At 41.5% G+C, this 14,062-nt stretch overlaps 1 protein-coding gene across 1 annotated transcript in view; it reads right to left on the bottom strand.

Moving 5' to 3' along the window:
• col16a1 (collagen, type XVI, alpha 1) overlaps positions 1-14,050 on the bottom strand; it is a 71,681-nt gene extending 57,631 nt beyond the window's left edge. Inside the window, exons 1-2 of the mRNA XM_020586394.1 lie at positions 13,817-14,050; positions 7,810-7,930 (exon numbers count right to left, since the gene is read on the bottom strand). Coding sequence (XP_020442050.1) covers positions 7,810-7,885 — 76 coding nt within the window. The 5' untranslated portion in view covers positions 7,886-7,930; positions 13,817-14,050. The remainder of the gene's footprint in view (positions 1-7,809; positions 7,931-13,816) is intronic.
• Positions 14,051-14,062: the final 12 nt, after the last annotated feature.

The raw sequence follows: 14,062 nt of genomic DNA on the forward strand, positions 1-14,062 counted from the left end.
CCCAGAGCTATTATACATGCAACAGTTAGAAAGGAGAGGAGCATTGTGGGTGATGTAGTTGATTCAATGCCATGATTCAACATGAGGTTAAATTGTGAAGAAAAGTAAAGGGGGTGATTAAAGGAGGATGCGACTGAGACACAGGGAGAGAATGTGTCCTACTTGCCCTCTTGACCAAATGAGCCAGACAAGACAGAACACTCGCGGTTGTTTTCCAGAGATAAAACTGCAGTACAGAGGCATGGAAAAATAAAAAAAATGCAGCATGTCAGGAGGGATGAGCTCACTCATTTTCCCCTTGTGGGCCTCCCCTGCACAGACAATACACTCTCACAAGCATACACAGGCACAGACAAGAATCATGACACACATAAATTTACATAAAGCTTTTTGTGCCAATAAACATTAAGACACAAGATGTAGGAATTATTGCATTCTCATTATGCTCATGCTTGCTTTTGCAAGCAGTTCTAATAAAGATCCCAATGCACTTTTTTCCCTGTAGAGAATAGACACATTACAGGACAGGTTCATTCATGAAACAGCAACCCTGAAGCAGCTAGGAGTTTAAGCATTTTGCTCAAGTTCATCTCTTGCCAGGGACATTTAGGGAATATCAATGACGGCCTACAAACTAGGCTAATCACACCCTGAAGGTTACCTGTCAGCCCCACACCTTGCTCAATAGCAGTGGCAATGGAGTAGATGGCTCCTTAGCCTTCATGGCTAGGGTCTGAAATTCTGTACAATGCCAAGACTTATGGTCTTGACAAACTAACGTTTAATAACATAATTTTAAAGGTAACATGAAATGAAATGAAAATGTAAAGCTGCACTACTCAACCTTTTATAGTAACACTTAAAAAAATCTTGTTTTTAGGAGAACTGCTTTACTTTAAAAAGCTCTGATTATCCCAATGGAGACTACCTGCCGTGCAGTGCACCAAATAGCAGAAAACTGACAAGGGAGTATGGAGTATTTACCATCCTAAAAGCTACATCTTTTCAGAGGACTTGGTGGAGACCAAAACAGAGCTCAAATGAGAGTGAATGTTGGACTTAAATTTGATGGTAACCAGAAACAGATTCCAAACTAATGCTAATGCTCCTCTATGTCTGCTAATAAATTGGTAAATAGGTAGATGTTTGCTAACATGCATACTCAAAGACTGCATTGCAGTGTATTAAGAAATTATATTTTCATCCCAATTTTCATTCCAATTATATATGTGTGCACGATGTTCCACAGTTTTGTGATTGGTGCAGCTTTTTAATAAGGAGATGATTAATATTTGCCTGTTCTGAGAAGGAAGTTTATTCATAGTAAGTGGCATTGGGCTGATATATTGACTAAACCAAATAGCAGATTTATAATACTAAACATTCATTTATGAAAAATTCTTCTTCTTTCAGCTGTTCCCGTTAGGGGTCGCCACAGCGAATCATCTGTTTCCACCTAACTCTATCCTCAGCATCCTCTACTCTCACCCCAATTAACTTCATGTCCTCTTTTAGCACATCCATATATCTCCTCTTTGGCCTTCCTCTTGACCTCTTGCCTGGCAGCTCCATCTCCAACATCCTTCTACCAATATAACCACTACCCCTCCTCTGCACATGTCCAAACCATCTCAATCTGGCCTCTCTGACCTTGTCCCCAAAACAGCCAACCTGAGCTGTCCCTCTGATGTGCTCATTCCTAATCCTGTCCATCCTGGTCCCTCCTAAACAGAACCTCAACATCCTCATCTCTGCTACCTCCATCTCTGCCTCTTGTCTTTTCCTCACTGCTACAGTCTCTAACCCATACAGCATAGCTGGTCTCACTACTGTCTTGTACACCTTTCCTTTGATTCTTGCTGCCACTCTTCTGTCACACAACACTTCTGACACCTTTCTCCACCCACTCCAACCCGCCTGCACTCGCCTCTTCACCTCTTTCCTACAATCCCCATAACAATGGACTGTTGACCCCAAATACTTAAACTCCTGCACCTTCTTGACCTCAGCCCTTTCATTCCTCTTCTTTCCAGAGCAGACCTCCACCTGCTCTCTGCTCTCACTACAGATCACAATGTCATCCTCAAACATCATTGTCCACGGAGATTCCTGTCAGACCTCATTTGTTAACCTGTTCATCACCATAGCAAACAAGAAAGGACTCAAAGCCGATCCTTGATGTAGCCCCACCTCCACCTTGAACTCCTCTGTCTGACCTACAGCACATCTCACTACTGTCGTACTCCTCTCATACATGTCCTGAACTACTCTGACGTACTTCTCTGCCACTCCTGACATCCTCATTTATACCTCTGTAGTTGCTACAGCTCTGCACATCACCCTTGTTCTTAAAGATCGGCACTAGTACACTTCTCCTCCATTCCTCAGGCATCTTCTCACTCTCTAAAATCCTGTTGAACAAACTAGATAGAAACTCCACTGCTGTCTCTCCTAGACACTTCCACACCTCTACAGGTATGTCATCTGGACCAACAGCCTTTCCACTCTTCATTCTCCTCAGAGCCTTCCTCACCTCATCCTTTCTAATCTTTGCTACTTCCTGTTCTACAATATTCACCTCTTCCCCCTTCTTTCCCTCTCATTTTCCTCATTCATCAGTTCCTCAGAATACTCCTTCCATCTTCTCTGCACACTCTCCTCACTTGTTAGCACCTTTCCATCTCTGTCTTTAATCGCCCTTATCTGTTGCACGTCCTTCCCATCTCTGTCTCTCTGTCTCACTAATCTGTACAAGTCCTTCTCACCTTCCCTCGTGTCTAACCTGGCATACAACTCATCATACTCATCATATGCTTTCTGTTTAGCCATTGTCCCATTTACACTACACAGCTACTGCAGCAGCTTGTAGGTTAATTTCCACTCATTTAAAAGTGTATCAATATGAGATTAAAAAAGTGTACCTGGATTCTCCTTCATCCTCCACATGTTCACAATGCACAGAATTCAGAGCCGAAACCTTCTTGTAATCCTGAGGTGTGAGGTAGAGATACTTGAAACCCTGCAGGGGGACAGATGCAAAAGACAAAACCTCAATATCATTTTGAAAGGCAAAAAAAGAAGATACAGGTAGTGCATGGAAGTTTCAGAAATTGAACATAAGCTCTTAAATAAAGAAATAATTTAACAGCCATACACACCAAATAAACTACACCTTGTATGTCTGAAATTAATGACAACCATTATAAAGAAAATACATTTGACATTTATTTGCTTTAGGAATTTACTCACAAAAATATATTTAGGTTGGGTTTTTGAAATATTGAGCTTGTGAATTTCAGGTAACAAAACTTTAAAAAGTTATAAAATTTCAAAGGACAAGATGGAAGGAAGAGACTGCCGGCTGACCTTATAGGGGTCAGCTGGATCTTGCCAGGCCACTTGGAACATGTGTCTGATCTCCTCTGCCAGCCCAATGCGTGCGCCACTGTTGGCTGCGATGTAGATTCGAGGGATGCCGCTCTCTCGTGCCATCTCTGAGGCTCGCAGGAACAACACGTCCTCCTGGGGCCCGAATGAGCCAATCTTATGTGTGATGTCGTTACTTATGACGATAATCTCACGTCCCGCTGGATATTCTGGAGTACGCAGGGTCATCCGCCATGCCACCATGCCAATCTGGAGAGACAGAGCACATGCAATGTAACAAGAAATACTCAGCATGTTTAAATAAAACAGTTTGCATCCCCCTCCAATACTCCGCGCTTTGCTACCCTTCCACTTGGTCTCCTGCACACACAGTATATCTACCTTCCTTCTCTCCATCATGTCCGCCAGATCTCTACCTTTCCCTGTCATTGTGAGTCCCTATTCTCAGACCTATACTCCTGCCTTTCCTCTTCTCTCTCTGTCTACGAATCCTTCTGCCTCCTCTTCTTCTTCGACCAACAGTAGTCCAATTTCCGCCAGCACCCTGTAGGTCAACAGCACTGGTGGTGGTCGTTGTTAACCTGGGCCTCAACCGATCCGGTGTGGAGTCCACACTGATGAGTCGCATGTTTAAATTTGGCATGTTTTTACGCCGGATGCCCTTCCTGACGCAACCCTCTCTATTTATCTGGGCGTGGGACCGGCACAGAAGTCACTGGCTTATTTTATATATAATACAATAAATTGTATATGAAGTAGTATAATATATTATTAGTAAATGTACATGACTACAGTGTGTAAAAAGAGCCATTATCAGCATAAAAGCAAATAATATTGCCAGCTACATCATAACCAATAAAATAACTGATTCTCCTAATCAGTCACTGTATATCAATTTCTGCTTCTCAAACATCTGTTGCTGTGCAAATGAGCTTATTAATACTACAATTACATACATAGTTCCCTAACTTCAGACTGCTTTGGCTCTGTGGAGCAAGAGAAAAAAAAAACAACCTTATATCAGCAACACTTCACTAAAGGTTATGAAATTTCAGCAGCTTAACTAGGGGGACTAGTCTCTGAGACTAATGAACTGCAGAACTGCAGAGCAATAATCCAAGCTGGACTCTTCAACACTAGTTTTACCTAGACCCACTGTACTGTTGGCCAAATACCAATAAGCAGAGCTTTAGATGAGTCAGAGGAATAGTGCTAGTGTGTATATGTCAGAGTGTGAGTGTGTGCGTGAGTATGTAGTACTTGCTGACAAAGTGTTATATCTGCACTTGAGAAAGCACTTTATTCCAACCACTGGGGGAGAGAGCTCAGGGGAGCTGCAAGCTGAATAGGTCTCATCTGAAAAGCTCTGACTATCTGACTACGGTCTCCCAAGAGGGACACCCACCTTTCACAAAGCTCCCTTCACAGCTCCGTGAGCTATGGAGGACTGCTTCACCCCCCAGGTGATATCACAGAACCAGCCCCTGGGAACACACCGATAGTGTGATGAGGGAGTATGACAATTTGGAAAATAAATAAATAAAACAAGACAACAAAAGAGATTTCTCTTTACCTTTCTGCCTCTTGATTTCTTGGTTGTCTGTTTTTTGTCTCACACACATACACAACTGGATACAAACAGCAACACATCAACAGACAAACAAGCATTTCAACATACTCAGGATCTCTCATATACACATACAGGTATTCAAAACCTAGATTTCTTATATACACAGAAACTTACATATATGAAGGACCAGTAATACAATCACACATGGTAAACACACACATCTCTGCCACAGCCTAACCACATACCCACCAATGGTCACCAGCTTCAAATTCACATAAGCTGTAATTACACTCCATTTTCATTTTATTTGGTCAGGCCAGGCACATACAGACACAGTTCCATCAACCTCAAATGGGTTTCAAAGTGTGATGGGTTGATCAAGCATACAACTCCAGCTCAAAGATTTGAAAACGTCTCTGTCATAACAGCCTATAAATTGAAAAGCTATTGAATCAGAATCAGCTTTATTGGCCAGATGTGATGGACACACAAGGAATTTGACTCTGGTACATCGGCTCTCAATGTGCATGTACATATCCCCATGCAAGGGGCAAATAAACAGTAAACCAGCATAAGGCTGTGTAATATAAACAGAATAGCAGTATTAACGTCAACAAACAGTGCAAACAATGCAGAAAACGCAGTATAAACAGACAGTAAACAATGCAGACAGCAAAGGAATGCTCATTGAAATGAGATAAATAGGGATAAAACAGAATACTTAAGAACTAGAGACCTGTACGAATCTCTATAATCTGTACAAGGTATATTTACAGATATTGCACTGAGGGTTATTGTCCAATCATACTGTCATGGGTTAAATGATAGAGGTGCAGAGAATGGACTCGATGATTCCTCTGTAGAACTGTATCAGCAGCTCCTGGGGCAGGTTGAACTTCCTGAGCTGGCGCAGGAAGTACATCCTCTGCTGTGCCTTCTTGGTGATGGTCCTGATGTTGGACGTCCACTTCAGGTCCTGGAAGATAGTGGAGCCCAGGAACTTGTAGGAATTTACTGCTAATACAGAGCTGCCAAGTATGGTAAGTGGGGGCAAGGTGGGAGGGCCCTCCCTGAAGTCCACTGTCATCTCCACTGTTTTGAGTGTGTTCAGCTCCAGGTTATTGTGGCTACATCACAGGACCAGCTGCTCAACTTCCCGTCTGTAGGCTGACTCGTCATCGTCTCAGATGAGACCAATGACCATCTATCTAGTTATCCTTGACCATATGCACCCTGTAAAAACTCATGAGCATGACTAAGCGTTTAACAGCCTACCTATTTCACAGCATCCTATTTCCACTAAACATTTCTAATACATAAAGTGCCTAACCAATGTCTATCTGACTAAAAATACCTAACAAGCTCCAGGTTAGTTATCAGTTCTGCTAGGAGCCGTAGCGCGCTAGCGTTAGCCTGCAGTGTTATGTACAGTCCCATTAGCATGAAACTGTTGAATTCACAGGGAGAGTAAAAGGGTTTGCAGTTGATAACAAGAGTCTCTAGGTCTGCGGTACATGTCCTCTGTAACACTGTGACATCTGTGCACCAAACTTCATTTATGTAGAAGCAGATTCCACCTCCTCTTCTTTTCCCGGACAGCTCCTTTACACAATCTGCTTTGAACACCTGGACACCTGGTACTTGAATCGTGCTGTCCGCGATGGAGTCGGTGAGCCAGGTCTTCGTGAAGCACAAAGCAGCAGAGTGTGCAAAGTCAAAGTTAGTCCTGTTAACAGGAAGAATTTCATCCATTTTGTTGACCAGGGAGCGGAGATTTGCCAGGTGAATAGATGGGAGTGGGGTCCGTGTTCCCCTCTGTCATAACCGCACCAAGGCACCTGCCTGCTTTCCACGGCAGTGGCGTTTTTTCCAGGTCCCGTATATTGCTGCTGCGCCTCCGATCAGAATGTCCATACAGCTTTCTTCGTTCACAAAAATCGGAGGAAGGTAGTTTGGTGTGAGTTGTCCGATATTTAACAGTTCTTCTCTGGTAAAAGTAATCCAGGATGAGTTGCACAAGACCAAGAAAACAAAGAAAAACAACAAACACAAGAAAGCGCGAGTAACCACGGTCGCCATCGCTGTCGGCGCTGGAAGTCATTTCCGGCAGCAAAAGGTATTGCTTTATTTCCAGAAAGCATTTTTGTGACTTTCTTGTCTCTTAGTATTTATATGATGATATAAGGAGTGTGCTGAGAAGCGGTTGAGAGCAGCAAGTCTTTTTTTTTTTTATGGTTGTCACCATTTAGTTGCATTGTTATTCACAGTGTTTGCTGTAGGCATCATTAATGTTGAATACATAACCATTTAAAAGAGCTCCATAAAGTCCAGAAACATAAGGAAAATAACAAATTTACTTTATTACCAACTTAGTTTCCAGTATTAATTCTATACTAAGCTAAGTGTCTGATGGCTGTACTGTAGCTTCACACTGAGCAATAAGAAATTGCTTATCAATCGGAACGTCTAACTCTATGTGGTTTTTGTTACCAGTGGACAAAGCCAAGCTTGAAGTTATTTCTAGTCTTTATGATAAGCTAAGCTAACAAGCTGCTAGCTGTAGCTTCCAAAAACATGGACAGATAGGAGTCTAAATTTTGTTACCACTGGATTAAGAAAAGCTAAGTTTATCCCTGTTTCCAGTCCTTGAATGCTAAACAATGCTGACTACAGGTTGGTATGAAACTGACAGAACTGAAAGTGCAATTAATTATCTTATCTAACTCTTGGCAAGAAAGAAACTAAAAGGATTTCCCAAAATGTCAGATTATTCTTTTTGTTAAAGTAAATCATCCCTTTATTGTGCAAAGCCACTACTTGAGTAAAATCTCAGCAGTGAAGAGGAAACTCACCTTGCTCTGACGTCACTGTGTCACATGATCTGAAGCTGAGGGCCAACAGAGTCAGAGAGGAGCACAGAAGCCACATAGTTTCACTCCTCCGTTAAACACCTCACCTCAACTCACTCACCAGCTGATGGATGAACAAAGAGAAAAAGAGAAAGTCAAAAAAGTCAATTCTTTCCTACATTTTGCCAGCATGCCACCCGGTGTGCTAACTCTGCCGACAGCTGCACATTACACTTGACTCCTAAATAGATGTTGATGTATATTTATGAGTTGGTCACAGCTGATGTGTTAATTATGTGGTATGATGCAAGCTTTGTTAGTGGCATACAAATTAACCAGAATGTCCCTCATTAAGAAGTGTAACTTTATAGAGTCTGATAATACTCATTATCCTGTCCATCTGGTTGGCCTTTGACTGACAGCTTTGACACACACATGCATGTGCACTCCCACACACATCTAGAAAACAAAGCCATTCCCAAAGTCAATAAGAAAGAACACATTCTGCTGCAAACAATAGCTACTGCATATGCAAAACAGGAAAGCGCACATGAAAGTAAACTGACTGAAATGCAGCCTGGACAGACCACAGTCAAACAGAGAAACACATCTGGAGAAGATTCCACTGGAGCCACAGTTGCACCAGAGGCTTCCACGTGGCCCAATAACAAGCAAACAGATTACAATGCATGCCACGTCTAAATAATCATTAGGCTGCATTCAGTCTCCACTGTCCTTCTCCCTTAATACAAGCCTTTATTCATACACTCAAGAATGCATGCACATAAACACCCCACCTACTCACATGGACATAAACACAGCCCAGCTGACCTGAACTTGCCCTCAGCATGTGTGAGGACCCCATAACTCTACAGTGTTTACAGGTACAACAATGACCTCAAGCCAGGCAAGCAGGCAGACTGTGTCTCTGTACAAACACTTGTCCCATCTGGAGAAATGACACCCGCGCTCCCTTGGGGGTACACAATGTGACGCTCCTGCCTAGCCGAGGACACAATGTGAATACCATCTAGCCTGACCTGACTAGCTGCAGTGTGTTGCTAAAAAACAACGTGGTGGAAGATAGTGTTTCAAATTATGCTCTGATGTAACAAGGACAGCATGACATGCCCCACATTGTGAATTATGCTTTCAGTTTTGAGGGTTGCTGACTAAGTGCAGTTGTGTTCACTGTTTTCTTGCATTTAAAAAGGACAGTTACTATTTTATGGAAACATCGAGACCTTTGCAATATTTTGCATACACTGTAAACAAACTATGTAAGAACATATCTGTGTGTTGACAACATGGGACACTTTTTATGTAATAGTAGCTGCAAACTTAACAGCTCTTAACAGCTGTTTTTGAAAAACATTTCCCCTGCAGCTAGAAGGGTGTAAGGTTAATCAAAGCCTTAGACGGCTGTGTTGGAGCACTCTAAAGCTGAAACCATTATTATAGGCTTCATGCCACATGATTACAATAATAAGAAAGTTCACACAGTACATAATGCACCACAGTCCAGAGAACACAGGATGAAGGAAAAGCTACAGCTCATTGCTATTAATATCTAGCCATGATCCAATACAATTTAATAGGTTTATGTAATATGTGTTACTATGGGTGTCTCTCATTCTCATGTTCTCTCTGCTCTCCATCAGCAACTTTACGGTCACCCAGCTGACCAGAGAAAATAAATGCAAGGCAGGCTGGGGTTAGGCCATTGCACCATGAATCCAATAAACAGGCCTGTAAGTGATCAGGTCACTTAGTACAAAGCCAATGGATGGTAGTAGTGGAAAGTAACCAAGTACATTCACTGAAGTACTGTAATTAAGTACAATTCTGAGGTATCTGTACTTTGAGTATTTTCATTTTCTGTTACTTCATACTCTGACTGAACTACATTTTAGAGGCAAGCACTAGACTTTATAACTTTAGTTACTAGTTACTTTCCAGAACCAGATTAATACAAAAATACAGTATAAAAAGACCTCACTGACATGTGGTGAAAAAAAAATCACAAACTAATTAGCATTCATTCAAATTAAATGCATACAGTATAAAATAGTTAAAACTAGCTCCCCTTTACCAGCTGCGATATTAAATGCGATGTACACAGTAATGCATATTATCAGATACAGAAATGTGAAATGTGCCATGCTACATAATGAGCACCTTTACATTTAGTAAAGTTAAGTATGTTTTGACGCTAATACTTTACTTTTACTGAAGTAACATTTTAAATGCAGGACTTTTACTTGTAACAGTATTTTTAAACTGTTGTATTGCTAGCTTTACTTAAATAAAGGATCTCTACTTCTTCCACCACTGTAGGAAAACAATGACAGATTTGAAAGTCTTCAGGCACTAAAAGCTTAAAGTTGTGCTGGCAGACAGAAATGATGACCAACAATAAGAATCACAACACAGCCCTAACTGTTTTTAACATGTGCGCTCACAAATCTGCTCAGTAGTTCAACAAGTCGTGATGCTTCTAGTTCCAGAGCTTTCCCCTATTTTCTAATTCCAGTAGAGCTATCAGTTCTAGTACTTTTTCTGGCCCTAATAAATGGGCACTGCCCCACATAACAGCGGAAGCTATTTGTGTTCAGTGCTTAGCAATTTTTGTTGTCAGATGTTTCATCATCAATGCCATCACTTCCAGACAGAAGAGAAACAAGATAAGCCTATTTAGAAAAAGAACACACTCTGACAGAGTAAAATCAAACATGTCCTCTCCATGGCCTGACAAAACAATTGCTTATTAGCTACCAGATGGATGATTAAATAAAGAGTGAACCAGTAGTCCACTGCTTAGACTACTTTGCATCTATTTAAATGGGAGAAGCTGCCATAAATATGTCACATAATATTTGCGTGTTCACTGCCTTTCCAGCTGTCTGTCCTAGCACACTGCAGGCTGATAGAGCTCACTCACAGGGTATCTGCTTCCAATCTACCCTGTGCAATCTCACACATACAAACACACACAGCCAAGAGTGGATTTGGTGCTGGGCTGTGAAAACATCATCCTGATCTGTCTGTGGAGCTGTGACCCCAAATCAACCCTCCAGAAAAGTCCTTTCTCAACAGAGGATGTGTGGGGAAGTGCTGTAACAGTTGACTGGAATGCCACAGAGGGTGTGCATAAAAAGTAAACAAGCAGGCACGCAAGTACTCATTCACAAGATACATTAATGCACTTTACAGATGGGTGACAAATTAAAGGGAAAAAAACAACAAAGTGTCTTAGTGGTGGTGGTGCTAGAGAGCCAAAATCTTCCATAGGTGCTCATTTGGGTTGAGATGTGATGACAGCAAAGGCTACAGCATACGGCTCACATCATTTTTATACTCATCAAACCATTCAATGACCCCTCCTGCCCTATGAATGGGGGCATTGTCATTCTGAAAGAAACCACTCATTTAGTCAGGTTTTTTGTTTAAAATGTTACCTGTCTGAACTGTATGTGTGCTATAGAATGCAAGAGGGGCACATACAGATACGTGATCAGAAGGACTAACCACAAAGTCTCTCAGACAGACAGACAAAGAGCTAGAGGAATATTCATTATGCATATATGTTGTAGTGAATAGGTGTGATTCTTATTGTGAGAAAAATTAAATGTTTGACTGTTATAGCCGTGCAACCCTGAAAAAAATAAGTGACGAGTCAACAGCCACACTAGTAGTTCTATGAGGCTGTACAGGCACTCCAATCCCAGCTGACACTGGGCAAGAGGCAGGTTACACCCTGGACAGATCGCCAGTCTATCACAGGGCTGACACAGAGACACTCACCCACTAACACTCACATTCACACCTATGGGTAATTTAGATTCACCAATTAATCTAACCTGCATGTCTTTGGACTGTGGGAGGAAGCCAGAGTACCCAGAGGAAACCTAAGCAAGCACAGGGAGAACATGCAAACTCCACAAAGAAAGGCACCACAAAATTCAAATCCAGAACCTTCATGCTATGAGGCAACAGTGCTAACCACTGCACTACCATGCTGTGCTACAATGAAAACATATGGATGTTAAACACGTTTACCCTGTTCTTTATCTTCGTTTTATGTGTTAGCATATGGACACTTTCTTATAAACAAAAAACACAAAATATGTGTAAATGTCAGTTTTGCACATGGTCAAAACCATCAAATAGATGCTGATATCAAATGCATGCTGACATCAAATGCTTATTGAGTAAAGCTTCTACTAATTGTAATTCTGAGTTTATCATAATGAATGCAGTAACGTACATGTACACTCTTGGTTCCTGGAACTTCATATGTGCTTCAAGCCAAACCTGAGTGAATGTTGTAGGCCTGTTACAACAAGGGAATTGGAGTGAATAAAAGTAACTATAGATGCCCTGAGGCTCTCCAGATATCCACTGATAGGGGGTATAGAAACTTACAAACTAGTCAATCTCTAGACCTCAGGAGAGACAGTTTTACTGGTCTTATATTCTTGGAAGTGATCAATATCGTAAAACAGGAAAACACAGTTGAATACAAAAAACCTTCGATAAGAGTCTGCTCAGAGCTGCCTTAAAAGTTCTACTGCCATGAATACTTTTGGTCCACTTACATAAAGTATCAATGTAAAGTGAGGCCTGCTCTGATGAGGGGAACAAGTTTGCCCCATGCCAACACTCCGCATGGTTGAGTCAGCCTTCAGCAGGAAAAAAGCTAGAGTTTACATATCTGATAGCTCAGTTACCACTTCACTGCTGACCTGACAAAGCAAAAAGTCAAGTGGATGATACAATTGGCTGCAGATCTACAGCACAGGCCAGAATTGGAAACAGCATGTGAAACACATACTGCTATAGCCTACAGCAGGTCAACTGAGTAACACAATTTGTAGTTAAGGACACCAATTTATAATGTATATTCACCCTAGGGTATATTCCTTGGGATGTGAAAAGGGAGTAGAAACTCTTCCTGCAGGTGGGGTGGGGGGGTCCTTGGAGATAGTACAGCATGCAAGGGTTTCAAAGCTATTTCATATCACACTTTTGCTGGAGTAACCCTTCAAGAAAAGAGCTATTTTGTTTACTTAAGGTGAGAAGGTAACCTCTGATCAGAGAAATCAATTTTAAGCTTAAGAGGTAGCTCTCTGGTGAATTAAATGCATGCAAAATTGGCCTGTTCCACATTTTGAAAGGAGCGCTCACAAAAACTTTCAAAACCCCTTAGGATCTTTTGTGGAAACCACACAGACAGGATATAAAATCCAGCAAACATGGGATGGCTGAGCAATGAAGAGAGCAGATGTGAATGTGATATTCGCCCTCAGCACGGTACTTTCATTGTCTGGTGTTGTGGCTTTATTGAAAAAAAAAAAAAAAAAAAAATTACATTTTGGCCACTGATCTCAGATCGGCTCAGTCAGTACTTCTCGGAGTGAGCACTGTCATTACTTTGTCGGAATGGCATGCATGTAGCAGATCCAAAACCAACTCTGCCTGGAGGCTTTTCCATGCCACAGGGATTGGTTGAAAGCCAAAGAGATTTACAGAAACAACGTGTTGCATTAAGCGCATATGAAGCGAAAATCGGCATCGGTTTTGCCAGCAGCCAGATCAGCTAGTCGTGGTTTTAAACTTCTTGCGAAATCCAATAAATAAATACATCAATATATCATATATAAAGGCTACTAAGAAGCAGCAGATAACTTCAATGATCTCCACTGTTTTTCATACCAAGATTTATGGCATTTTATCCGTAAAAGTCATTGTAGTGTTGTCAATGATAAAACCATGTCTATTGTGCTAAATAGTTAATTACATTGAGCTTGTAGTATTTATTCATCTTCTGCGTGGCTTCTATAATATATGCAAAACGCTGAGTAGCGCAGCCAAGCCTGTTGCAACAAGTTTCACCATTAAGTTCACTACAGTCACTTTAAGACTGCAGTTCTACAGTTTCTTCTTTAGCAAAACTTGTATCACAATTATAACGTTTCAAGCATCGCTAATACGTACACAAAAGTCGTACCTTCAGATATTGGTAAATCCAAAGATTTGCGACCACATTAATTCGGACGTAAATCCGTATCCAGTGACTAGATTCGAAATCTTGCGGAGCGATGCAAATTCAATTAAATTGTAATCCAGGGGTTTTGTCTCTTTGACTTTTCTTCCTTGAGGCTTCTCCCACCTCGGAAGGAAAGAAGAAAAGTTACTGCTGAAATGTCCGTGTCCAACTTTCCCCCTCCCCTCTCTCTCCAGCTGCTGCACAGTC

Source organism: Monopterus albus, unplaced genomic scaffold (assembly GCF_001952655.1).
Source record: "Monopterus albus unplaced genomic scaffold, M_albus_1.0 scaffold404.1, whole genome shotgun sequence".
Lineage (NCBI taxonomy): Eukaryota > Metazoa > Chordata > Actinopteri > Synbranchiformes > Synbranchidae > Monopterus > Monopterus albus.